This window comes from Myotis myotis, unplaced genomic scaffold (assembly GCF_014108235.1).
Source record: "Myotis myotis isolate mMyoMyo1 unplaced genomic scaffold, mMyoMyo1.p scaffold_m19_p_2, whole genome shotgun sequence".
NCBI classification, from domain to species: domain Eukaryota; kingdom Metazoa; phylum Chordata; class Mammalia; order Chiroptera; family Vespertilionidae; genus Myotis; species Myotis myotis.
The window spans coordinates 173,046,348-173,073,594 of NW_023416324.1; the positions used below are offsets into that span (position 1 = coordinate 173,046,348).

The following is a 27,247-nucleotide window of genomic DNA, read 5'->3' on the forward strand; positions in this document are numbered from 1 at the left end:
TGGTTAGAGCATCAGCCTACAGACTGAAGGGTCCTGGGTTCAGTTCCCAGTCAGGGGCACCTACCCAGGTTGCAATTTCCCCAGCCCGTGTGGAGGCGTGTGTGGGAGGTAGCCAATTGATGTGTCTCTCACACATCGATGTTTCTCCTCTCTCCCCCTATTCCTCTGACCCTTCCACTCACTCTAGAAATCCATGGAAAAAATACCCTCAGATGAGGATTTTTTTAAAAAAAGGAAAGCACATAGGAAGGGAGAGAAGTTCCAATTCACCATCAGTACTGGTGCCAAAAATAAAGTTTGTGGAATGCCTAAATCAGTGGTGGGAAACATCCAGCCCAAGGGCCGTATAAGGCCCACGAAGTCATCTGGTCTGGCCCTGCTAAGGCATCAGGAGCCAGTTAATTGAATGTTTGATTGAATATAGCAGCTAATTTTTAAGTTGTTAATTTTGTATGGCCCACAGATGATGTTCTAAATATCCAATGGCCCTTGGCAGAAAAAAGGTTTCCCACCCTTGGCTTAAATGAAGGACAGAAGAATGAATAGATGAATACCGTAATTGAATGATTCAATAGATGGTTTAATGAGTGAATCAGAGAACGTTAACTTTCAACCCTGAACAAAACTGAATTTTAGAGTTTTTAATACTTGTGCTTGTTCATTGAACACCATGTTCCCCCTGCCCCCGCCCCAGAAAGTTATCTACCAAGCTTTTTTGTGTGTGTGTTTTGTTTTGTTTTGTTTTATGAAATTAGCCCTGCCAAAGTGGCTCAGTGGTTGAGCACTGACCTATGAACCAGGAGGTCATAGTTCAATTCTTGGTCAGGGCATATGCCCAGGTTGCAGGCTCAGTCCCCAGTAGTGGGTGTGCAGGGAGCAGCCGATAGATGATTCTCATCATTGATGTTTCTATCTCTTTCTCCCTCTCCCTTCCTCTCTGAAATCAATTAAAAAATATTTTTTAAAGAAATTAAAATTACTTAGTTCACTGAGAATGTGACAATGCACCTGGGGGGGGGGGGGACTTGGAGCTGCCAAGGAGAGGTTCAATGCCAGGGCTCTGGATGAGTTAGGCAGGAGAAGGCTGAGTGGCCACCCCCCATTCATGTTAGGGAAGAAGACTTGGCTGTTGGGGAGACAGAGCTACAGAAGGTGCCAGGTTTGGGGCTTCTTACTTAACAGGTGTACCATCCTTATCACTAGCTGGAAAGTTATATGTGAATTAAATCACTGTATCCATCACCATTTCCATGTTTCCTACTTAAGAGAGAATTTCAGGGACGCCTTTGGAGTTACAAACTATTGCATTCTAACATATCTGTTCTGTAAATGGAGATGAGCTGTACAGAGGGCCAGAATCAGGGAAAAAGAAAGTTGTCAGGTGCCTGTTAAATGCCCATCAAGGCTTCCTTGTTCTCTGAGACAAACTGGCTGAAGCTTTTGACTTCGGGGTTTAGTCGGTGGGTGAGCTTGACATCACGGGCTGGCTTCATCTGATAGAAACGAAACATGTTGGCCATTTCCTCTGCTCCAGGAAACCCCAGCTTCTCGTAAGCTTCCGGGGTGATCTTTTAAGAACAAGTTTTTAAAAAAAATAGTAAATTTTTTGAAAAGGAAATGTTTCAGCTCTCATTGAAAATAGTTTGAGAATAAATGATTCACCTTCATGATGACATAGGTCCACCATTCTTCAGCCTAATTCCAAAACCCAAGAAGCTCTTGAGTTTTTTTCTTAAGCAATTTGACAGCAAACTGACTTTTCTGAACTAATTCTGATCTGAACTTTGAAGCTATTTATGCTTTTTAATGATACCGTTTAGTGGAAATAGTCATATATTTTTCTGCAGAGATATTACAGGTTCCTGTCCTGCCCCTGATGGTGATGTTACATCATACATGTAGAACACAATCTAAAAGCTGCAGCTTCTGAAAGCCAAATTGTTTCTGGTCCCAAGCATTTTGGATAAGAAACGATAGATCTGCCCTCCCTTCATCTGACCTGCTTTCATATACAGTCCCTCAGCAGCCCTCTCTAACAGTCTACCCATCAGGCCCTCCACCTCCATGCAGCACTCTGGCACCAGGCTCTCTATCCTTTCCTACGGGCTGATGTCCCTTCGTCATCATTCCAATCTTTGATTAGAAATGAGCATCTTGACTTCAACCATCCCAGACTCTGCCAGGCCCAGGCTCACACAAATGCTGCTCACCACACACTTACTGAGATGCCTTCTGTCACCTTCCACAAAACCCACCCCTTGAGTCCCTCTGACACTAACTACATCAATAGTTCCCCCTCCTGAATTAGCAAAGACCATTTCTAACTATTGGATCCAGTGTAATCTGTCTTTAGCCCCCAAAGATAAACCCTAACCTTGCTATTACACTTGGCCTTTGGAAATTGTGACACACAAACAACTCATTGTTGCCCTGACTGGTTTGGCTCAGTGGATAGAGCATCGGCCTGGGGACTGAAGGGTCCCAGGTACGATTCCAGTCAAGGGCACATGCCCAGGTTGTGAGCTTTATCCCCAATAGGGGGTGTGCAGGAGGCAGCCAATCAGTGATTGCCTCTCATCATTGATGTTTCTATCTCACTCTCCGTCTCCCTTCCTCTATGAAATCAATAAAAATATATTCTTTAAAAAAATGATTATCATATGCAATTTATAATATGGAAAAATAACAATAACTTGCCTATGCAAAAACAAGAAATGGCAGAATAAATTTTAATATATATATTTTAACAATATTATGTAGTTATTAACATAATGTTATTAAAATTAATGTTTTAAAGAACTTTAACAAAATAAAAATGCTCATAATATAACATTAAATGAAAAAGCTAGATCAGTGGTTCTCAACCTTCCTAATGCTGCGACCCTTTAATACAGTTCCTCATGTTGTGGTGATCCCCCAACCATACAATTATTTTAGTTGCTACTTCATAATTGTAATTTTGCTACTGTTATGAATCGTAATGTAAATATCTGATATGCAGGATGTATTTTCATTGTTACAAATTGAACATAATTAAAGCATAGTGATTAATCACAAAAACAATATGTAATTATATATGTGTTTTCCGATGGTCTTAGGTGACCCCTGTGAAAGGGTCATTCGACCCCCAAAGGGGTCGCGACCCACAGGTTGAGAACCGCTGAGCTAGATACAAACATATATATACTGGAAAAAGACTAGAATATAATGTATCAGATCTTATTAGTTGCTATCTCTGAGTACGTGATTTTTGTTTTCTTTTTTATAATTTTCTGAAATAAGCATTTGCTATATTTGAAATAAGAAAACAATTTAAAATTTAGTAAGAAGACTGCATGAGAAGCATGAAGATGACTTTGAAAATGTCTGTCTCCTTGGGTCACTCCCTCATCCTATAACTTTGACAACTAATATTCCTTAGTGAAATAAGGGATTCTTTTCTGCAGATTTTTGAAGGAAAAAGATTTTTGTTGTGTCTCGCTTTCTGAGAGGACCATGTTCCTTTTGGGGTTGGACAGACAGTTTCAGCAAGACCAGAGTTCCTGGTGGGAGTTTCTTCCAGGGCATGCACTCACTGAAGCAGTTATGCCTCCTTCTGACCAGACTAGGGGGCGGGGAAAGTCAGACTGCCAGTGCTGGAGCGCCACCTTGTGGCCACGTGCATCCTTCCCCAGAGTAGCATGATGCCTAAGCCTTTCCCCACTCTAGAACCCTGGGCAGCATCTTCAAGTCAGACTAGTTACTAAGCACTGCATTAACCATTCTGTAGAACTTCCAGCTTCTAATGCCCTAGAACTCTCGGTGCTAGAGAAGTTCTGCTGAATTGTGAAATAACTTGATGTACTAAGAAGAGTCAGGGACCAAGTATGTGATTGAGTGATGTTGGAAGGCCCTGAACACGTCTACCTGCCCCTCTGAGAATGAACACTCTCCACATGCCCACACTCCTTCACCTTTCTCTCCTTCTTCTGTACAGACTTCAAACCCCATGAAACAAAAGAAATATAAGACCCAAATGCAAATGCCCTTGGAGAGGGGTCAGTCCCTGGGAAGTATATTTACACCCAGGTACAAGTGACTTTGCAGATCCTCTCATGAGTCCATCTTTTGAGTGATTGGCTGTCATCCTGAGTTTGGGAGTAACTTATTTTATTCATTAAAGATATCTATACTAATAATAGAGGAATATGCAAATTGTTTGGGATGCCATCACAGTAACAGTAACAACTGAACAGCAGGCTGCATGAGGCAACAAGGCCGGCAGGGGGGTTAGTGAGGGACAACCAAATGACTGAACAGCAGGCTGTGTGGGCGACCAGGCCCGGGGGGGGGGGAGGGGACAGTTAGGGGCAACCAGGCCAGCAGAGGGGGCAGTTGGGGGTGACCAGGCTGGCAGGCAGAGGCAGTTAGAGGTGATCAGGCAGGCAGGCAGGTAAGCAGTTAGGAGCCAGCAGTCCCGGATTGCGAGAGGGGTCCCAGATTGGAGAGGGTGCAGGCTGGGCTGAGGGGACGCCCCCCCCCCCAAAGTGCACAAATTTCGTGCACCAGGCCTCTAGTATATAATAATTTATTAGGATTTCTTAGCCTCCTTGTAGCTCCTGTTCCTGACTCTGAATTGGGAATCTAAATAACCCCTCATGACTCAAGATTCACTGGACCAAGAGTTGCAGATGAAAACAAAAATCAACTTTCTGGGCCTAACTCTAGGAAACATTCTAGAGTGGGCGTCCACAAAGTTTTTTCTAAGGACTAGATATAAATATTTAAGGCTTTGTGGGTCATATGGGTTAAGTCACAACTACTTAATTCTATCAATGTATCATGAAAACAGCCAGAGACAATACATAAACAATGGTGTGGCTGCATTCCAATAAATCTTTATTTTAAAAAAAGCAGGTGGTGGGTCCTAATTGTGGACCCCTCCTGTAGAGAGAATGTGCTGGGCATGACCTTAGAAATCACCCCAACAACACTCATTTTACAGATGGTGGAATGCAGCCAAGAGAGGCAGAGAGCCAGACTAGTCCCTGCTTGCCATCTTGAAAGAAGGTATGGAGCCTCCTTTCAGCTCTGAGGGTGTCTCTGCAAGGCACACACACTTCCTTCACGAAAGTCCTGTTGTCCTTCCTCTTACCAACACCTGCTTTGGAGAACTGGCTGGTAATGTGTGGTATCATCAGTTCCTCTCACTTTTCTGTAAAAGGTCTGTCCTATCCACACTCTAGTCTAGGCCCATGGTCGGCAAACTGTGGCTCGCGAGCCACATGCGGCTTTTTGGCCCCTTGAGTGTGGCTCTTCCTAAGCCTTAGGAGCACCCTAATTAAGTTAATAACCATGTACCTACCTATATAGTTTAAGTTTAAAAAATTTGGCTCTCCAAAGAAATTTCAATCGTTGTACTGTTGATATTTGGCTCTGTTGACTAATGAGTTTGCCGACCACTGGTCTAGGCCAGTGATGGCGAACCTTTTGAGCTCGGCGTGTCAGCATTTTGAAAAACCCTACCTTAACTCTGGTGCCATGTCACATATAGAAATTTTTTGATATTTGCAACCATAGTAAAACAAAGATTTCTATTTTTGATATTTATTTTATATATTTAAATGCCATTTAACAAAGAAAAATCAACCAAAGAAAATGAGTTCGTGTGTCACCTCTGACACGCGTGTCATAGGTTCGCCATCACTGGTCTAGGCCATTCCTACCTGATTTATACCATGATCAATTATCAAGGGCTTACTAATTGCCGACCCAGTGCCAGGTGCCTGCCATTTATATATCATTTCATCCTCTATACCAGTGGTTCTCAACCTTGGCTGCACATTAGAATCACCTGGGAATCTTTTTAAAATCCTGATTTCTGGGCCTCATCCTTCGGAAATTCTGTTTCTTTGTTACTAATGTTGTGGCCCCACCCCATAACAAAGAAACAGAATTTCTGGAGGATGAGGCCCAGAAATCAGGATTTTAAAAAGATTCCCAGGTGATTCTAATGTGCAGCCAAGGTTGAGAACCACTGCTCTAAACAATCTTATTAGGTACTAGAGGCCCAGTGCACGAAATTTGTGCACAGGTAGGGTCCCTAGTGGCTGCTGGCTGCCAGCCGGGGCCTCTCTTCGTTCTGTGCCACCCCCTGGTGGTCAGTGAGCATCATAGCGAGAGATCAAACTTCCAGTCCGTCGAAATCCCAAGGGGACACTTTGCATAATATATATATGTGTGTGTATATATATATATATATATATATAGATATATATATATATATATTTTCCTTTTAGCAAATGAAGAAACAGAGGTTAAGTAACTTGACAGATTCCACAGATAGGTAAGGGCAGAGCCAGGATTTGCTTACTTTCACATACTGCCTCTGGTTCATTCATGTGGATTTAGCTAGGCTAGAGTTTAGAATCCTAGAATTTAGCCAGGACAGCCCCATCATTCCCTCCATCTAGACACAGTCTTGCCCACCCTCAAGGACCACCTCAAAGCCACTTTTGCCATAAAGCCTTCTCCTACCCTTCTTTGGTCACAGAGAGTGTGGACAACACAGTTAAGCATCTATAGTGTTAGAGCTGCACTGATCCCTGTGACTTCATGTGCATTAACATTTTCACTCTGATGTAAACTCCTCAAAGATAGCACCGGGTACACAAGAGGTACTTGATATATACCAATAGGTACGTATGTACCAAACACTGTGCTAAGCCCCTTAAATATATTCTCTCTCATTTCCACAAGATCACCCTGAGGTAGATGCTATTATCCCACTTCACAGATGAAGAAGCTGAGGCTCAGAAAGGTAAGTGCCTTGCCCACACCAGAGAGCTCTGGCAGACTGGAATGATCAGCAATGAGTGCTTATGAGAGAAGAGTTGGATAGTGTGTATGAAAAAGTTGTACTTCAGTCTTCAGATTCTAAGTTCTTGCCATCCGAAAGTAATTTTACTCTAACAAGCTGATTAACCTTAAGCCAAAGAAATAAAGCCATGAGGGTAGGATACAGATGCACCAATACAAGATAGATTTGTGGAACTGAAATCCTCTTCAATTTCTTCTGACAGCCTAAGCTGAACCCTTGTCTAAATGCATGGAGAGTCTACCAGAATGTTTAAGTCAGTGGGGTGTGACCTAAGCTGGACTCTTATGATCACATTTATATCTTCTAAGAACTCACCTTTGCATCTCGGATATCTTTCCCCAAAATCTTGGACAAAACATCAGCATATTGCTGTACTGTTAGCGCTTCTGCACTGAGGCCCATAGCCTTGCCTAAGAACTCTTCTGGAGAATCAAAAATTCTAGAGACGACTGCTCCGATATCAGCAACAGAGATGCCATCCATGGGAATGTCCCCCATAGGCAGTGCTAGTAAAAACAAAACAAAACAAAAAAAAACCAAGAGATAAAAATAGGTAATTATATCACATCCTCAGTAAGAGTTACCAACTTGAATTAATCAACCACTAAACAAAAGGTAGGAAAGCAATGCAACACCTCATGGCCACAATCTATGCACAATTAGTTACAAGGTTTAGTTTGAGAACGTACCATAATGCCTAGGTATTGATTTTTTAAAAGCCACCATTTACTAAGCATCTGCTTTGTGCAAAATATAATTAGTTATATCTACAATCCAGATTTCTTTGCTGAATTCCAGGCTCTATTGCCCAACTTTCTACTCAACATCCTTTCTTTATTGTTTAGTAAACGTGTCAATGTGCATCAAAATGAATTTCTATAGCCCCCCAACAACTTGCTCCTCCCACAGACTACCCCATTTCAAGTCTATCATTCCAGTTTCTCAAGTCAAAAATCTTAGTCAGCTTGACACTTCTCTCACCCCCCACATCCTTTCTTTCTTTTTTTTAATCCTATTCATAGTATGTCTAGAATCTGACCACTTCTCACCAACTTCACTGCTACCACCGTGGTCAAAGCCACTTTGAACCATCATCTTTGACTTGGATTATTGCAAAGTTGGTCTACCCATTTCCACTCTTGCCATTCCATGGTCTCTTTGTCAATCTGTAAAACTAACATCAGCTCATATCATGTCTAACCATACCCTCCAATGGCTCTCTGTCCTTCAAAAGACAAGTCAATGGTTTACAGGACCAGACCTCTGTTAACTCTGGCCTCACCTTCTACTACTCTCCCTTACATGCTCTCTTCCAGCCACACTAGCTGTTCGCTCTTCTCAAAATGTTCTTTCCTGAATACTCACAAAGACCACCACCTAGCTCCATCAGAAGGTGCTCAGACATCACCTTCTCAAAGAGGCCCACTGATCCTCTTGTTTAAGTTTCACATGCCACCTCCTTACTGCTGGCACTCCACATATAATGTACCCTGCCCTATTTTTATACAGTACTTAACTCCTAACATACAATATACTTTACTTATCTATTATGTTTATAATCTATCTCCTCCACCCAAATAAAAGCTCCATGAGGGCAGACTTTGTTTTGAACTGTTTATTACTAATTCCCAGTAAAAGAATAGAACATAATAATAAGCCCTGAAATATTTAATGAATGGATGAAAGAATGAATGAGCCCAATATATTGGCTGGTTTAATCTTCAAAACAATCTTGAAACATAGGAATATCAGGTACTTCCAGAAATTACTCAGCCAGCAAGCAGCAGAAGTGGGCTCAAACCTTCATGTGTCACTCAAAAGCCCCTTCCTACAGTGTGACACAGCCTCTCATGGGTCCCCAGAATCCCAGAATCCTGAGGCTGGAACCCAAAATGGATATGATCTAGCCTCAGAACTCTAACTTTTTAAATGAAGAAACTCTGAATGGATATGAAAACATGAACCAAATATATGCTGTCTACAAGAGACCCCCTCAGAACAAAAGGCTCGCACAGGATGAGAGTGAAGGAATGGAAAAAAATTTTCCGAGCAAATGAAAATGAAAAAAAAAGCTGGGGCAGCAATACTCATACCTGACAAAATAGACTTCAAAATGAAGGCCATCACAAGAAACAATAAAGGTCTCTACATAATACTAAAGGGATCAATCCAACAAGAGGATATAACCCTGGTAAACATATATGCACCCAATATAGGAGCACCTAAATAAAATAATAATACTTCTGGAGAACTATAAGGGAGAGATCGACAGCAGTATGTTTACGGATCCATCTCCTAGGACAAAGGAAACTAAGGAGAAAATAAACAAATGGGACTACATCACCATAAAAAGCTCCTGCACAGCAAAAGAAACCATCAACAAAATGAAAATGGAGCCCACTGTATGGGAGAACATGTTTGGCAATGATACATGTGATAAAGAGTTAATATCCAAAATATATAACGAACTCATACAACTTAACAAAAGGAAGACAAAACAATCCAATTTTAAAAAGGGCAAAGAACCGAAATAGACATCTCTCCAAAGTGTACATACAGATGGCCAAGATACATATGAAAAAAAAATGCTCAACATCACTGATCATCAGAGAGAAGTAAATTAAAACTATGATGAGGTATCACCTCACATCTGTCAGAATGCTAGCATCAACAAATCAACAAATGACAAGTGCTGGCTACGATGTGGAGAAAAGGGAACCCTAGTACACTGCTGGTGGGAGTACAGACAGCCTTTATGGAAAACAGCATGGAGTTTCCTCCAAAAACTAAATATGAAACTGCCATTTGGCCCAGTGATCCCATTTCTAGGAATATATACTAAGAAACTGGAAACACCAATCAGAAAGAATGTATGCATCCCTATGTTCATAGCAGCACAATTTACAATAGCTAAGATCTGGAAACAGCCTAAGTACCCATCAGTAGATGAGTGGATACAAAAGCTGTGGTACATGTACACCATGGAATACTATGCAGCAGTAAAAAAATAAGGATCTCTTACCCTTTGAGACAGCATAGAGGCACCTAGAGAGTATTATGCTAAGCGAAATAAGCCAGTAAGAGAAAAACAAGTATTACGTGATCTCTCTCATATGTGAAATCCAATGAACAAAATAAACTGATGAACAAAATAGATCCAGAGACATAGAAGCATGGAACAGACTGTGGAATTTCAGAGAAAAGGCAGGGATGGGGTAGGGTGGGTGGGAATAGATCAACCAAAGAACTTGTATGCATATATACATAGCACTTGGACACAGACAACAGGGTGGTTGGAGGCCTGGGGCAAAGGGAGAGGGTGGGCTAGAAGAGGTCAATGGGAGAAAAAGGGGGACATGTGTAATACTTTCAATAATAAAGATTTTTTTTTTTTTAATGAAGAAACTAAGTCTATTGACTTGCCTGCTGCCTCACAGCTAGGAAACAACAGGCTAGGACAAGAATCAAGGTCTCTGAATTTCAACCCAGTGTAAAAGTGACTTCAGGCTTAGCAGCCAGGGATTAAATATCACATTTAATCTTTTGTAGCAAAATTAGCTTCCTGTCGCAATTTCTTGGTGGGCACATTGCCTGCTCAGATTGAATTCTAATTGTATTTTCTATTTGTAAAGCACTTTAAGCTTTTTGAGGCACTCTTTGATAAGTCTCATCTGACTTTGAGGCTTGTTTTGTTTGAGAGTTGAAGGTCTTGAGATGAGATTCAAAGCAGCTATAGGACAGTGGTAAAGACAATGGCTCTGGAGTAAGACTGCCAGGGTCCATGTCCTGGTCTGCCTTACTAGTGATCTTTGGAAAGTTACTTAATCTATATTACGTGAGTTTCCTCATCTGTGAAGTGAAGGTAAATAGTGCAGTGCCAGGCCACTACTAAGCGGTTGGTAAATATTAGCTATTCCTATAGTGGGAACGATACCTGAGTCTCAGGAATACCAAACACGGGGTTATATAGACTTTGGAGCCCCAGATGGGACTGGGTACCAGGAGAAGTTTAAGGCATCACCTCTTCATACAGGCCAATCTAACCAAGAGATTACAATGCCCTAGTTCAGGACCTGGGAAGTGTCAGTGAGCTGGCTTCTGTAACTGGTAAAGGCATAGGAGGAAAGGGGTACGTTTGAACTATTACCCAAGTCATCTGTTGTATGGCAGGTGCTCCAGGTTGACTTTGTCACTAGTTATGCCTCTGATAAGTCTTAATTACTTGCCAAGGAAAAAAGACTGAATTGCTGCCATTGATACTCCCATAGCCCCTCCACTCCACAGAGCCACCTTGGACTGTGGACAAAGAAAATGTCTCCAAAGGGCAGAGAAAGTCTAGCCAGTGGACTGGAAGCATTGGAATTATTAGGAATCCTTGTTAAAACTATAGCACTCCTGGCCTCAGCCCAGACCTTCAGAATCAGACTCTTTCTCTGGAGAGTCAGGGCCCCTCTAGGGATTCTGACCATGGGACTCAGATCAAGAGGAGCATGTTTTCCCTGTTGCTATCGTAGGTCAGATGGATGAGCTAGAAGGAACCTTAGAAGTCACCTTGCTCTATCCACTTTGACTCAGTGGATAGAGCATCGACCCTCGGACTGAAGGGTACTGTGTTTGATTCAGGTCAAGGGCACATACCTCTGTTGCAGGCTTGATCCCCAGCCGTGGTCAGGGTGCATGCAGGAGGCAACCAATCGATATGTCTCTGTCACATTGATGTTTCTCTCTGTGTGTCTCTCCTCCCTTCCCCACTCTATAAAAATCAATGGAAAAATATCCTGGAGTGAAGATTAACAAAAAAAAAGTCATCTTGTCCAATTTTTACATTAGACTTGAGGAAACTAAGGCTTGAGTTCGCATAGCTAACCATTTGTATAGAGAGCATCCGATTGTTCAGACTGGAAGTGAAATCCTTTCTGTTTCCAGTCCAAGAACCAGTTCTATGTGAAATTTAAAACAATATTGTATCCCTCTCAGCACTTCACCCACAGGTAAGCACATAGTAGACACTCAAATGATATATGTCCACTGAAAAGAGGGAGGAAGGGGACAAAGGACGAGGAAGGGAGGACAGCAGGTGTCTGGTCAACTTTCACTACAAATTACACTTACCCACGGTGTAGTAATCTCCATCAGAGGCTTTCTTGGGCTTCCATAAAGTGAGAAAGTTTTCAAAGTAAGCTGCCAAGTGGATGCTGGTCATGGGAACACCAATGGACCAGAAATACTCCTCCACCTCTCCCTTCCTATCAAAGTGCTCAACTACCAACTTCCCGCCAGTCAGACGCTTGACGTTCTCCAGGCCACTGAACACAACGTGCTTCACTCCCAGGCGCTTGGTGACATCTGCCACCAGCTTTCCCTAAGGAACAATGTAAATTCTTTATATAGATCGCTGTATTTGCATATGGACGGGAAGGCAGGTGCTGCTTTCCCTTCCCCGCTTTCTTTTCTTATTGTCCTCCATAGAGAGGGAGCTCTTCAGCATCAAAATATATTCAAGTTACCATCTGAGAGGCCACCAGTATTGGTGGGCAGAGGCTCCACCATGACACAATACTGAACCTCATTAGAAGCTAAGAGTCAGCCTGGTGGGAACGGGCAGGAACATCTGGTCCCTTCCTCTAGGACCTAGAGTCTCGGCTATCAGTATCTTCGGATCAACTGTCACATTTATTTATATATGAGCCTCAAGGATACTTGAGAAAACAATATTCATACAGTGTAATAATGTTTTCTAGTAATTAATTATATCTGCCCACCAATTGGATATTGAGGGCATAATAAAGACACACACACACACACACACACACACACACACACACACACACACACATTCTCTTTTTTGTACTTCAGTTCCAAATTTTCTAAAACACCTTCATCTCTTTCTTCTCCCTTTCTATCTCTCTCCTCTTTCTCTCGCTCTCTTTTTTCTTTCTTTCCACTGTTTCCTTCTCTTTTTTTCCTTACAAAACCCCATGTAGCAAGTAGAGAAGACATAATTAATCTGGTTTAGTAGAGGCAGAAAGTGAGCAGAGAAGTGACTTTGTACTCCTGGGCTTCATAGTAAGTGAGTATCAGAATTAGAACCCAGAGTTCCTAATATGGACTCTTCCAAAGTTTATCACTAAAAGATAAGCTGTAAACGGTATAATTGATTTCACAGACATTCCTGAAATGGCTCAATCCTGCTCTTAATGTTTTGAATTATGCCATTTCTGCAAGAGACTGATCCCACCAATTACACTTAAAAAATGTAATCTCCACATTTTTCCAATTTATATACATATCTCACTTCAAATAGTACTGTCAAGGGGGAGGGGGTTAAGGGGGGGGGGGGAGAGACAAGGAATTGAACTTATAATGACAAAGATGTTCCCTGAGTCCTCATGTGATAACTGCTCTCAAGAAGTAACCACTTTCATCTCTTTTAGCTGTTTCTATATTTCTAAATAACAGGTTTGCACTACTAATGCTTGATTTTTTCAGTTTAAGATATCATCTACTAAATTCTTACTCTGAAAGATGAGTCCTCATCTTTAATGTGCTCTCTCTCTCTTTCCCTCTCTCTCTCTCACAGACACACAGCCCAACACCACCATCACACATATATGCAATTCCCTTTTTTTCATATTCCCAATATCATAATGTTGGGCTAGATCAAAAAGTAGTGCCTACCACATTGCTGAAGTTGAACCAAGTAATATTGTATGGTTACATTTATTTTTTTTCTATAAACTTTTATTTTCCCTGTGTTCATCACTGTGGGTTTATTTGCTTGTTTTAGTTATTTTCTATGTACCCATTGTTAATTTCTCCCCAAATTCTCTGCCAGAAGTAAAAATATACTCATTACATTTTGTTCTTTCCTTTTCACTTTGGAGTTACCGTAATTTGTGGGGTACCCTTCACATGCCATCTACAGACAAATGACCGGCTCCATTGCACAGACATCCTCAGATCTCCATGGTCTTGAGACGTTAACATGTGCTATAGAACACTGACTTCACAATCAAAGAAATACTTCAAGTACATATATTTCATAAATACCAGAGAGATTTTGTGGAGTGAGGCAATTTTTGCTCAGACTTAAGGCCCATCCCCTTCAAGGGAGAGCAGAGCAGCCAGGAAGGGTAAGAGAAGGGCTCAAAGGCGTTCCCACCTGAGACACTTCTTCCTCCTTGCTGTGATGTTCCCAGTAGTTGGTCACTAGGAAGACCCCATAGGCATCTTGTAAGGCGGCCTCCACCGATGCTTTATCATTCAGGTCCCCTTTTACCACCTCAGCACCAAGTTCCTGGAGCACCAGTGCTTTTGGTTGAGTCACATTCCTGGTCACTGCTCTTATAGCAAACTTTTTGCTCTCCAAAAGGGCCCTGGCCACAGAGCCACCCTGAGATCCTGCAGCATTGGGGAAGAAGAAACAGAGGAAGGTTCAGGAGAAAAGTTCACTAAAAAATAGCTGCTCAGGAAGTACGACCTTTCAGAGTACAACTGTTATAATAACTACTTCAGGAGGCATTCCCATTTTTGCAACAGTGGTTTTCAAACTAGGTTTCTCACAGCCCTATCAGAGGCACCTTTGAAAAGTCCATGGGGCAGAGAAAGAATGGGAGAGGCCTGAGGTAACCATTGCTGGGGCTCCAGGGCTGGCCAGCAGAGCCTGAGTGACAGATGAATGGATTACTCTGACACACATTTGCTGTGAAAGAGAGGCTAAGGGATATAGCAACCAGGCAGCCTCGATTACCTGCCTCATTAGGCTTTTATTGGCATTTTTATCTTTAGATACAATCAGTAGGGTAAGTGATCTTGGGAGGACACATGTGTTTGCATTGTCCTCAAGGCAAGGGCACCCAAAGATTAGGCATCAGGATTCCAGTAAACACCAGGGGTCTGCACATTGACAGACTTGTTTGGAAAGGTTAAGGAATAATTAGGGGCACCACCTTCAACACTCCTCTAAGTCGGAATTCTGATAACCAGAGCAGATGGCCTTCCATACACTTCCCTTTTCTCAGAATGTCCTCCTTACAAACTTTCCAACCAAGTCTCGTGTGCTCCCCAACAATAATGAGGCCAAGTGAGCAGGGTGCCAGACCCTATAGCCCAGATTCAACTGGGAAAATCTATTTTTATCTGGTTATAGTTTTTATTTTGAGGTTCTTCACAAAATTTTCTTCTCAAAAAAGCTTCCTATTTTATTTTTAAGTTGAAAACTTGCATAAGTTTCTTTTTTATGGCATTCAAAGTCATTGATGATATGATCATTACTTTCATTACTTGCCTCATTTATCTACTCTACAAATATTTACTGAATACTCTATCATATATGCCAGGTACTGTGCTGGGTTACTAACATTTGGGATCCTCTATCAAACTGGTTGTATATCTGTCCTGAATATGTTTTTCATGCCTTCAGATCTACCTTCACCTTCCGCACCCTGCTTAGTGCCCTGGGAGGTTGACCTGTATTGGACTCCATCAATGGGCTCTCTTCATGCTCTCAGGTTTGGTCTGGCCAACAAGAGGCATCAGCAGCAGGAAATCCAAGAACAGGAAGAAAGGTGGCTATCTCCATGTTGGTACTCTCCCTGGGTTTTGGTCATCTCTCCTGCCCTCTGCTCCTTCCTCCTATTGCTTACTTATTCATTATTGGTCTCTTCCCTTTCAATTTTTATTTTTTCCTTGGCTTCTCTGAAAGGGTGTGGCACTTGTTTTGTGTGAAACCCCAACTGATGCACCACTGATAACCCTATAGGGTCTGCTGCAATGAGCTCTGCTTTTGCACAAGGAGCTTCAGTTGAAGTTACTAGTAAATATGAACACACAGCCAAAGGTCACCAGATGTTTGAAGAAAGCCTCCAACGAAACCAAAATAAACAAATTGATAAAGATAAGCAGAAACGATGTGGTGTACAGAAGAAAAAATTAAAGCATTAATGTCTCCAGAGATTGGAGAAGATTTTGCATTCAGAACACTACGTCTGCATACTGCACCAATAAAAAGGGAGAGGGAGGCAGGAGAGAGAGCATTTAGAAGAGAAGATGAAGCTCTCAGAAACTTAAAAAATTATAGCAGAAATAAGTTTTCAATCGAAAAAGTTGGAGAAATCTCTCAAAATTAAAAAGAAATGGAAAACAGGAAGGAGAAAATAGAGGACCAAGCCAGGGGAATTCCAGATTGAGAGACTAGAGAAAATGGACATAGGGAATTTTCAAAGAAGATAATTTCCCAGAGTTCAAGGCAGTGGTTCTCAACCTTCCTAATGCCATGACCCTTTAATACAGTTCCTCCTGTTGTGGTGACCCTCAGTTTCATTGTTACAAATTGAACATAATTAAAGCATAGTGATTAATCACAAAAACAATATGTAATTATATGTGTGTTTTCCGATGGTCTTAGGCGATCCCCGTGAAAGGTCGTTCGACCCCCAAAGGGGTCGCGACCCACAGGTTGAGAACTGCTGATTCAAGGATATTGAATGAGCTTCCAGATTAAGGGGCCACTGAGTGCCCAGCACAATGAATAACTTAAGTCTTACATTATTTACATAATTGTGAAATTTCAGAACACTGGGGATAAAAATATTTTGCAAACTTTGGCAGAAGGCTATAAAAATAGCACCAGATTTCCTTATAACATTGGAAGCAATGGAGTAATGTCATTTAGAAGGGAAATTAACTTCTTTCCAGAATTTTACACCTAACCAAATGATCAATTGATTCTAGACATTCTACATAAAGACATTTCCAGACACTCAAGGTCTCAAAAATGTAACGCTTATGTACATGTTTTCTGTAAGCCACTGGAAGGTGTGCTTCAGCAAAATGACAAAGTAAAGCAAGCAAGAAGAACCCAGGAAATAGAAACCAAACCCAGGAAAAAGGCAAAGAGAATTATTAGAATAGTGGGGAAAGAAATCCTAGGAAGCTTGAAAAAAAAAAAAAAAAAAAAGGTAGCATTCCAGGAGGGAAGTCTCCATGGAGAGAAAAAAACAGAACTAAGAGATTAATTGATGTGTTTCCTCATTTTGAGATAAATCATCCAGCTTTACTGGAGAGATTAGAGAAAAAGATGAGTGATAGGTAGAAAGAAAACTAAACAAATAAAAAATTAAGACAATTACTAATTTCAGGGAAAATAAGAAATTATGTGAGAAAAGAAAGTGCACGCTACGTGGCTCAAGTATGAACAATAACGACATAGTCACTATAAGAGTCCATATTAGTCCATCATCCATATACACATTGTTTTAAACTATACTGGGGAGTTGAGCAAAAAGGAAGTGTGTATTTGGGACTGATGATATAGGAGAGCTAAAGACAATAAATATTATCTAACATTGAAAAATCAAGAAATAGCTCATTATCATATTGTTTAGAAATATGAAGACAAATACCAATAGAAACAGAAGAGTTAAATGTGGAAAGGGGTAGAGTCTGCTGGATTTCTTTATAAGGCTTGTAGGACTATTAGACTTTTAAAACTATTATATATACATCTATAAAAATAAAAATTCAATAAAAAATATTTGTTAGCTATGTTAGTTTGCTAAGCCTGCCGTAAAAAATTCCACAGATTGTGGCTTAAACAACTGAAATATATTTTCTCATAGTTCTGAGGCTAGAAGCCCAAGATCAAGGTGTTGCTATATTGTTTCTCCTGAGATCTCTCCCTTTGGTTTGCAGATGAAGAGCCTTCTGACTGTGTCCTCATATGGCCTTTCCTTTGTGTACTCTAGCCCTTCCTGCTTCTCTGTGTGTCAAAATTTCATCTTCTTAAAAGGACATCAGTCCAGATTGGGGGTCACTTTCATGGCCTCACTTTAATATAATTGCCCCAGCAAAGGCCCTATCTGCAAATACAATCATATTCAGAGATACTAGAAACTAGGGCTTCAACATATGAATTATTTTGGAGGGAAAAACAATTCAGCCCACATCACTACCTATTGTAATTATTTCCTAAAAATCCTCCTACTAAACTGGGTTCTCCTTGTTTTCCAACCATGTGCTGAGACTATTCTCTGGCAAATTGCAAGTTTTCAACATCTATATGTTGAATGAGTGAATGAATGAATGAATGAATGAAGTGAAAAGACTGAAACCTCTGTGTTCTCAACTCTTAACTTTGAAGTAGACAGTCCTGCCTAAACCTGTATAAACAAATAAGAGGAGCTGGACCAAAACCAGGACTGGCTCTCTTACCACTCCCACTTTTTATGTTTTACTAAGAACCAAACCAAGAAAAGAATTTATCCATCTTGGCCCTGTTCCTTTAAATTAGCAAGACATAACCATAAACTTATCAGCCCGATAAAGCTGCTCCCAGAGCATCCATTCTTGACATACTCGGTTGTCCCAGACCCTCCCCATTTATTCTGGAACATTCCCTCTTGGACCCAATTATCTTTAAGGTAATTCCATATTGAGGACAGTGTCTACATAAGAAACATCCAAATCTGTAGAGAAGTTTTGTAAGAGTTTACTTGAGTGCTTGCTTTGGCAGCACATACACTAAAATTATTTGAGCCAACTGATGACATATGCCAGGGAGCAAAAATCTCAAGTGCTCTGCAAAATAACAGGTTTTGCAGCTTCTTTTATGCATTTGAAATTAAGGAGGGAAAGAATGGAAGATCGCCTGAAGGTAGCAGAAAGCAAGGTGGGGATTAAATAACAGGATAGTTAATAAGATTATGTGCTCTCTTGAGGGTGGTTATTTCAAAGGTGTGTTAACCTTTGAAGGTCCATGCACCAAAGCAATGGACAGGACTAGTTTAAGGCCAAGATAAGCCATTCTCTACAGAAGTTATATGCCTGTGCCATGACTACCCACCATGACCTGCCCAGTTAGGAATTTATGGTTAGATCACCCTGTGAGGTTACTTTCCATAGAACCCCTTTTTACGTCCACAGTAGCATTTGAATGGCAAGCACTGTTCAGAGTGTGATGTGCAAACACATGCAAGGTAAGGGTTAAGACATGTCCCTCTCAAATTTAACTAGTCCCAGCCTGTGTGGCTCAGTGGTTGGGCTTCAACATATGAACCAGGAGGTCACGGTTGATTCCCGTTCAGGGCATATGCTCCAGTTGCCGGCTCAATCCTCGGTGTGGAGCATGCAGGAGGCAGCCAATTGATGATTCTCTCTCATCATTGATGTTTCTATCTCTCCCTCTCTCTTTTTCTCTGAAATCAATAAAAATATATATATTATTATTTTATTTTAACTAAATATCTTATATTTGTATCTGCTAAATAAGACAACCCTACCTCAAACACCCAAACCAAGCATGCCAAACTCAAAGGCTAACACGGGCCAAATAAACAAGGTTTAAGTTGATGTGGGCCGCAAAAAAACAAAAGCTTCAATTTCCATAGAAATGTAGGTTCATTTCGATAGAGACATGCTGAATACAAAGGGCTGAAATAAATGAGTAATCGTTAACATAAAATAATAGAACATTTTAATAAAAATTAATACATTTTCTTGAATATTAACTTACCAGACACTGAATAACTGCACAAATTAATAAGCGTAACGCAAATAAGCCTATTTTTGTTGTCTCCGAAAGCGAAATATTTCTTGTTGCGTACACCAAACAAGTCAATATAAGACTAATGGCGTGGCAATTGGCTGCTAAAATATTTGCTGCTAGTACTGAAGCATCCATCTTATATAAAAACTGCTGTTTGAAATTTTAACCCTGCTATTCTGGCTTCTGGCTTAAATAATAAGGAAAATAAGACTGCTCCCATTCCAGAGAGGCCTTAAACTGTGGCCCAGACAGAGTTGTCAGTGCTGACACCAGGCCAGGCCTTGAGATATGGTCTCATGGCCCCTTCCCAGCATGCAGGCCTTCTTTCTCAGAAGGCCCGGAAGTCTCATTCCAAATTTGGGAGACAAAGGACTGAAGAAAGTATAAATAAAGAGAGTTTCCTCCATGTTGGGGGGCCCAGAATTTGAAAGACACATTTTTCTCTGGGCCTGCACAGAATTTAATAATAAAATGTAACTCCCTTTCTCTAAGTGTGACATGGTTTTCCTCTCCAGTCTTCTGCAACAGGACTAGTGGAGAGAAATGGTGCGCCTGCTTGTAAGGTGTGTAAGAGAAATGAATGCAACACAAATGATTATAGTAATTAGTCATTAGCAAACATTGTAGTTAATTATTAATAATTATATAAACAGGATATTATAAAAATTAAGTTAAAAAATTTACATTAAAATGTTTCTTACATACGGTTACATTGGCTGGGCTGCAAAAATATTCATTGTGGGCCACATGTAGCCCATGGGCCGCGAGTTTGACACGCTTGACCCAAACACACCCAGAATTCCATGGTAACTGAACTACGGACAATCCCTGGGCAATAAAGTGATCAGCCCACCCTCTTGGCTAAGTAGGAAGCAACTTTCTTCAACCCTGACACATCTAATCTGATTCCTTTAAGAGCCACTCCCAAGGTTTGTATTCAACAGCTTAAGCTGGGTGCCTAGGCGGCAACTCAAGTTTGAGACAAAAACAAAGCTCCTAGCATCTTTTGATCTGCCCCCACTTCACTCCTCCCCGTTTTGGTGAACCACAACTTGATCATCCAGCTGCTCAAGCCAGAACACTCTGAAGTCATTGTTCTCTTCTCACCTCTGAAAGCTAATCTACCAGTGAACCCTATCAACTCTTTTTTTCCCATCACCATTTATCCCCCTAGACCTGTGGTCGGCAAACTGCGGCTCGCGAGCCACATGTGGCTCTTTGTCCCCTTGAGTGTGGCTCTTCCTAAGCCTTAGGAGTACCCTAATAAAGTTAATAACAATGTAGTTACGTATATAATTTAAGTTTAAAAAATTTGGCTCTCAAAAGAAATTTCAATCATTGTGCTGTTACATTTGGCTCAGTTGACTAATGAGTTTGTTGACCACTGCCCTATACCATCCTCTACCCACCTTTCCCCCTCCACCCTCCTATACCCCCTTCCCCCATCCACGATCACCACACTGCCCCTGTCAACTCTCTTTAAAACATATCTGGAATCTGATCACTTCCTACCACCTCTTTGCTACCATTCCCATCTAAGCCACAGCCATCTTGGCTGGACTATGGCAGCAGCCTCCTAAAGGTCTTCCTGCTTCAACCCTTGCCCCTACACACTCTTTGAAAAACTGAACCTAAAATGATCCTTATAATGTAGAAGTCATATCTAGTCACTCTGCTCAAACTCCTCTAATGGCTCCTTATTTCTTTCAGGAAAATAACAATATTCTCACCTTCACCCTAATGCCTTATACAATCATCTCCATGTCCCATTTACCTTTTTTTTTTTTTTTTACCTTTTTACTAGTACTTAATTGAATTTATTGGGGTGACATTGGTTAGCAAAACGATACAGGTTTTGCTACTGGAGATAGGAGGAGACCTCAGTGTCAGGCATATACTCTACCTTTCTCCTGTGCTCAGTACTTTTCCATTTGGCCCTGCTTGGGGCTCTTACCTTCCCTGCAGTTTTCCTATTATTCTCATTCAGGTTTTGTAAGATATGACTAAGGCTTCTAGTTTCTAGTAAACCGCCTACACCCAGCCTCTAGCCCAGCCGTGGGCAAACTACTCCCGTTTGAAATAAATAAAACTAAAAAAAAAAAAGACCGTACCCTTTTATGTAATGATGTTTACTTTGAATTTATATTAGTTCACACAAACACTCCATCCATGCTTTTGTTCCGGCCCTCCAGTCCAGTTTAAGAACCCATTGTGGCCCTCGAGTCAAAAAGTTTGCCCACCGCTGCTCTAGCCTGCACCCAGTGCCACCTGTTGCCCTGACCTGCACAGGAGATATAAATAGCCTGCTCTCCCTACTAGATCATACTGGCCCCAGTCCACTGTGAGAGAATGTAATAAAATTTCTTAAATTCTCATCTCTTGGCACTGACCTAACACTCAGTTCTTGTCTTCTTGAAGGAAAGATTTCAATGAAGAGACACAGGGTAGAAAAACAAGCAAAAATTTATTGACCACAGCATAAATATACTTAGGCCGGTGAAACAAAGATGGGCATAGAAGAAACAACAGGAGAGCCTAGGCTGGGCTACTTTGGCTCAAACTGTGGTTTAACTATCTTAGTTTTCCTATTCTGCTTGTCCTGGAATTTTCCTAGCTTATGATTATGCTATAACAGTTTCTAGTATACAATCAACAAAACATCTGCACACTGCATAGTGCGCCCATCACACAAAGCAAAGTCTCTATTTCCATTACCCGCCCCCCCTCTTTGCCCACCTCCACCTATCCCAAACACCCTTTCCCACTGTTTTCTGTGTCTATGTGTTATGTACATATGTTTTTGGACTAATTCCTTCACCTCCTTTCATCCAGTCCCCTCACCTCCCTCCCCTCACCTCCCTCCCTTCTTGCAGCTGTTAGTTGTTCCGTGTAACCATGCTTCTGTTTTTATTTTGTTTGTCAGTTTATTTTGTTCATTAGATTCCAAATATAAGTGAGATCATATGATGTTTGTCTTCCTCGGACTGGTTTATTTCACCTAGTATAATAATCTCCAGGTCCATCCACACTTTCTCAAAAGGTAAGAACTCCTTCTAAAGTCAATGTCATAACTGGCTGTTGGTTTTTGCAAATTTATTTCTCTCTTCTCCCTGCTTTAGTCCTTTTCTCTTTTCAGACGAAATTCCTTTGCTCATAGAGCTTATCTCCTCCTGTGGAAAGGCAAGCAGTAAGGGAGGAAACCAAGCAGGAAGGGCAGCCAGATAACAGTAAGGGGGAGTGGAGTTGCAATTTTAAATATGGAGGTCTGGAAAGTGCTCATGGAAAGGGCGACATCTGAGCAGAGGCTTGGGTGACAGGAGGGAGAAAGCAGTGTAGGGAGCTGGAGGCTGAGGGGGCGGCCAATGCAAAGGACTTAAGGTGGGAGTGTACTTGAGGAACACCTGAGCAAGTAAAGGGGAGGGTAAAAGATGGGGGCCCATTAGCTGGACTTTGCATTTTACTTGGAGTGAGATGGGGGAGGGAGGAGGCAGTTGTTGGAGGGTTTTGAGCAGAGGCATGTCATGATCTGATAGTTTCAAATGGATCATCAGGAGGCTGAAATGAGAACAGATTGAATGAGTGTAGCCTGATTTGATCAACATTTTGCAAAGATGGTTCTGGCTGTAAAGAACAGATTGTAAAAGAGATAAGATTGAAATCAGGGAGGGCAGTTAAAAAGCTGGGGCAGCTGACCCAGAAGTGTCACTCAGCACATTGCCTAACCCCCACCCTCTCCATCCTTTCAGAATGGCTGGGGTATTGGTTAGGCACCTAGATATGCCCTACAGACCCACACTTGCTTCTTTCACTTGTCAGGAAGTGAAGGGAGAAAAGTCTCCAGAGGATAGCTTATATTGAAATGAAACATACCAAGTCAGCACATGACTGAGAAATAGAGAATGTCAGTTGTCCTTGTCCTGCTGAGATAGTTTCTGACAAATAAAATCAAATCACCAGCCCCTTTACCACATCAGAAATCCAAGCAATAGGACACTTTTCTTAATTTTCCTCCAAAGGCAGGAAATTCACCCACACCGGCAAGCTCTGACTTTAAAAACAAGAAGACACGAAAGTAAGCAGTCAGCATGCACTTTAAAAGTAAGCTTTTTACCTGTTGCTCCAAACACGGCAATTAACTTCTTGCTGGTCATGTTACCGGACAAAGAAGGAGTCAGTGGAGTAGCTGAACTTTCCTCAAGCAGCAACAGCAGTTATAATAGTTCCTCTTCAAGCATGAGAGCTATAAGCCAAGTCTGATTACCACACCCCTTATTGTGCTCCTCATTCGTGTAGTTTTAGGGTTGTTCCCAGTTAGCTTACTCACTCACTCATGTGCTCAGCAAATGTGTATTGAGTACCTTTGGTATATTAAGCATTGAACTAAAGGTCCTGCTTATTCAGATCTTGTAAGGGAGATAAACTAGTAAATAAAAATACAATAGAGAGCCCTGGCCAGGTAGCTCAGTTGGTTAGACCATCGTCCCAATACACCAAGGTTGCAGTTCAACCCCTGGTCAGAACACATACAAGAATCAACCAATGAATGCATAAATAAGCAGAACAACAAATTGACCTCTCTCTTCTCTCTCTGAAAATCAATTTTTAAAAAAAGTGAAGTAGAGAGGAATGGCAGAGGGAACATAGGTTATGGAGGAAAGACACAAAACCCAGACTGGCAGTGTTAGGGAAGGTTTTTCAGAGATGCTGTTGCAGTTGCCTGAAGACCCCATGAGTTATTAAATGAGGGAGAGACCATCAACAGAATAGAGAACTGCATATATTGTGTGATTACGGGTTGTAAAGAAAATATTATACACACATACATGCATACACATATATAGACTACGAATAGTTGATTTTATGCAATACGCTGGTAATAGAGTCAGAAGACTAGGCATGATATGACAATATTATTCTCACACTTTGATTACTGCATAATACTATAACATGCACATTTTTTAAGCTGACTTAAAAAAAAGAGTTGACAGGGTTCACTGATAGAGCAGTTTTCAGAGGTGAGAAGAGAAGCGCAAACGATGACTTCAGAGTGTTCTGGCTTGAGCAGCTGGAAGATCAAGTTGTGATTCACCAAAATGGGGAGGACTGAGGTAGGAGCAGGTCAAAAAACTCTGGGAGCTTTGTTTTTGTTTCAAACTTGAGTTGAATATGAACCTTGGGAGTGGCTCTTAAAGAAATCAGATTAGATGTGTCAGAGTTGAAGAAAGTGTGAAAGTCCTTGGCCAGCGTGGCTTTCTCTGGTTCAACGGCTTGGTGGAAGAGCTGACCCACAAATGACACACAAGACAAAATATTATTTTTAATACGGGGGAAACCAGAGGAAAACTCAACCATAGCAGTCAAGTTCTCTGTGAGTCTCCATTTCCAGCTGCTTTTATTTGCTAGAATACACAATTCCCTTTTAGGGATGCAAACAGACATATCAATGGTAATGTTTAGTAAACAGTAAGATTGTCAGGTTTGGGGGGAGTTTGCTTTAGGCCATTGAGTCAGCAGCAGGTAATAAAATGTAGATATTCACCCTGTGAATATCAAAAGGAGTCCTGGTCAGCCTTCTGCCAGACTCCTCACATTTATATCAATTACTGTTGATCTTGGTTTCCAGCAGAAAGTTGCTTCCTACTTAGCCAAGAGGGTGGGTTGATCACTTTATTGCCCTGGGATTGTCCATAATTCAGTTACTGTGGAGTCTGGGTGTGTTTAGGACAAGCATGTCAAACTTGCGGCCCATGGGCCACATGCAGCCCGGTGCATGAAATTCATGCACATTAAAAGGGAATTAATTAGAGGAAATATTTTAATATTGCTATTTGCCCTTTCTCTATAATAGAAGTGTCAGAGATGAAAGAAAATTAGTAAAATGTATATGAAAATCTCCCTCCCTGGGGCTAGCCGAGTCTGGGGTGTGCTGCAGGACCCAGAGTCAAGTCCCCGCCCACCCGCGCGCATCTCGAAATTGCGCGAGACCCAGACCCAACTGGCCCCACCTCCATCAAGCCCCACAGGGTGGGGGGCGCAGCCTCGGGTCCCCAGGCCTGGCCTCAGGTTCCCTGACCCTGGCAAGAGGGCGCGAGGGCATGAGGACGTGATAACTATTTGCATATTAGCTCTTTAGTATATAGGATAGATTTAAGTTAAATTATTGATGTTCTGAAAAGAAAAAGATCACTTGTCACTTGGAGAGAAGCTGGATATAGGAACAAAATCAAGGGAAATGCTTCTGAAAGGCCCGATATTCCAGTTTAGACAGGGATTAGAGTTGTTGAGCTGGGTAGGAAAGATATTCCTAGTAAAGGAAAAAGCTGACTGTTTTAAGCATAAAAATGTTTAAATGAAGATCTTTGCTTTTGTTATTGTTTCTCATATTCTAATTGATTTTTCTTCTTTATCAAATAATGCATTCCCATGATGAAAATTTGGAAAATTCTGTTAAGTATAAAGAACTAGGAACATTTTTCTCATACAATTACTACTCTGAGGGAAACACACAGCATATTTGGTCTTATATTTTAATGCATTTTTTCTTTACACCACTGAGATAATTTTTTATGAACAATTTCGTATCTATTGAGAAGAACAAAGATGAACAAAAATAAAGGTCATAAAACCATAAAAAAATGTTAGTATATTCAAGGTTTTATTAATCAGGCCCTAGCCGGTTTGGCTCAGTGGATAGAGCATCAGCCTGCAAACTGAAGGGACTAAGGTTTGATTCTAGTCATGTGCACATACCTCAGTTTCAGGATCTTCCCGGCCTGGGTTCTGGTTGGGGCATATGTTTCTCTCACATCAATATGTCTCTCAGTCTTTCCCTCTCTCTTCCACTCTCTAAAAGTCAATGGAAAAATATGCTTGGGTAAGGATTACAAAATAAAAAAATAGGAATCAAGATGGTGGCTGGCAGGCTGGAAGGATGGCAGTTAGGGAGAGAATGTGAGTGAGGCAGGGAACAAAAAGGGAGTGTGTAGACACGTGTGGTATATGTGTGTGTGTGTGAGTGAGGGGCAGTTAGATCCTTCAGGATTTTCAGGAGCTGGAGGATTGTGCTGTCTTAGATGTGGAGCTCCTGCTACCACTACAAGCACACCCAGGTGGCCGGCGCTGGCATAGAAACCATGCCATCTTGAAGGGGAGAGCTGCTGTGACTCAGAGCCCAGCCTCACCACCACCCAGACTGGCCTCAGACACCATGCAGGACCCTACAGCCACTCCAGGCAAAGACCTGCTACCTCAGTTGCAGACCCATGGACAGCAGGACTCCAGCCTCCCCGGCGACAGGCTCATGTGAGCCCTGGAGTGTGTGACCCTCCCACTGGCCTACTGCTGTGGCCACAGGCCCCTCATGTACCAGCGCCTGGGCTCTCCAGTGACTCTCAGGGTACACAACCCTCCCACTGGCCCGAAACTGAGGCCCCACATATCCTGCTACCTGGACACTCTGGTGAATCTCTGGGTGCATGACCCACCTGCCAAGGCCTTCGTTTCAGCAACAGGCCTCACATGATTTGGTGCCTGGACCCTTCAGTGAGAGGAAAAATGGGGAGACAAAGAACCCCCAAAGGAAAGAAAAGGAGGAAGCACCCAGGGGGAAAACTAAGTGAAATGGAGGCATGCAATATGTCAGATAAGGAATTCATCATAAACCTGATGGATGAGAAAATCAACAATTTATGTAAGAATCAAGAGGAAATCAAAAATGATATCCTATATAATAAAAACCTAATATGCAAATTGTACCCTTGACCGGAAGTTCAACCACTCACTATGATGTGCGCTGTCCACCAGGAGGCGGCGCAGAATGTGGTGGGTGTCGACGACATGGCACT

The 27,247-nt window shown here is 41.7% G+C and overlaps 1 protein-coding gene across 1 annotated transcript; it reads right to left on the bottom strand.

The window, feature by feature from the left end:
- Positions 1-854: 854 nt before the first annotated feature.
- LOC118676906 (nmrA-like family domain-containing protein 1) lies at positions 855-23,673 on the bottom strand. The gene is made up of 5 exons (XM_036351562.1): positions 23,515-23,673; positions 14,022-14,260; positions 11,972-12,221; positions 7,175-7,365; positions 855-1,568 (listed from the first exon to the last, which is right to left on the bottom strand). The coding sequence occupies exons 1-5, from the start codon at positions 23,552-23,554 to the stop codon at positions 1,389-1,391; spliced, it is 900 nt and encodes a 299-aa protein (XP_036207455.1). The 5' UTR covers positions 23,555-23,673; the 3' UTR covers positions 855-1,388.
- Between the last annotated feature and the right edge of the window lie 3,574 nt (positions 23,674-27,247).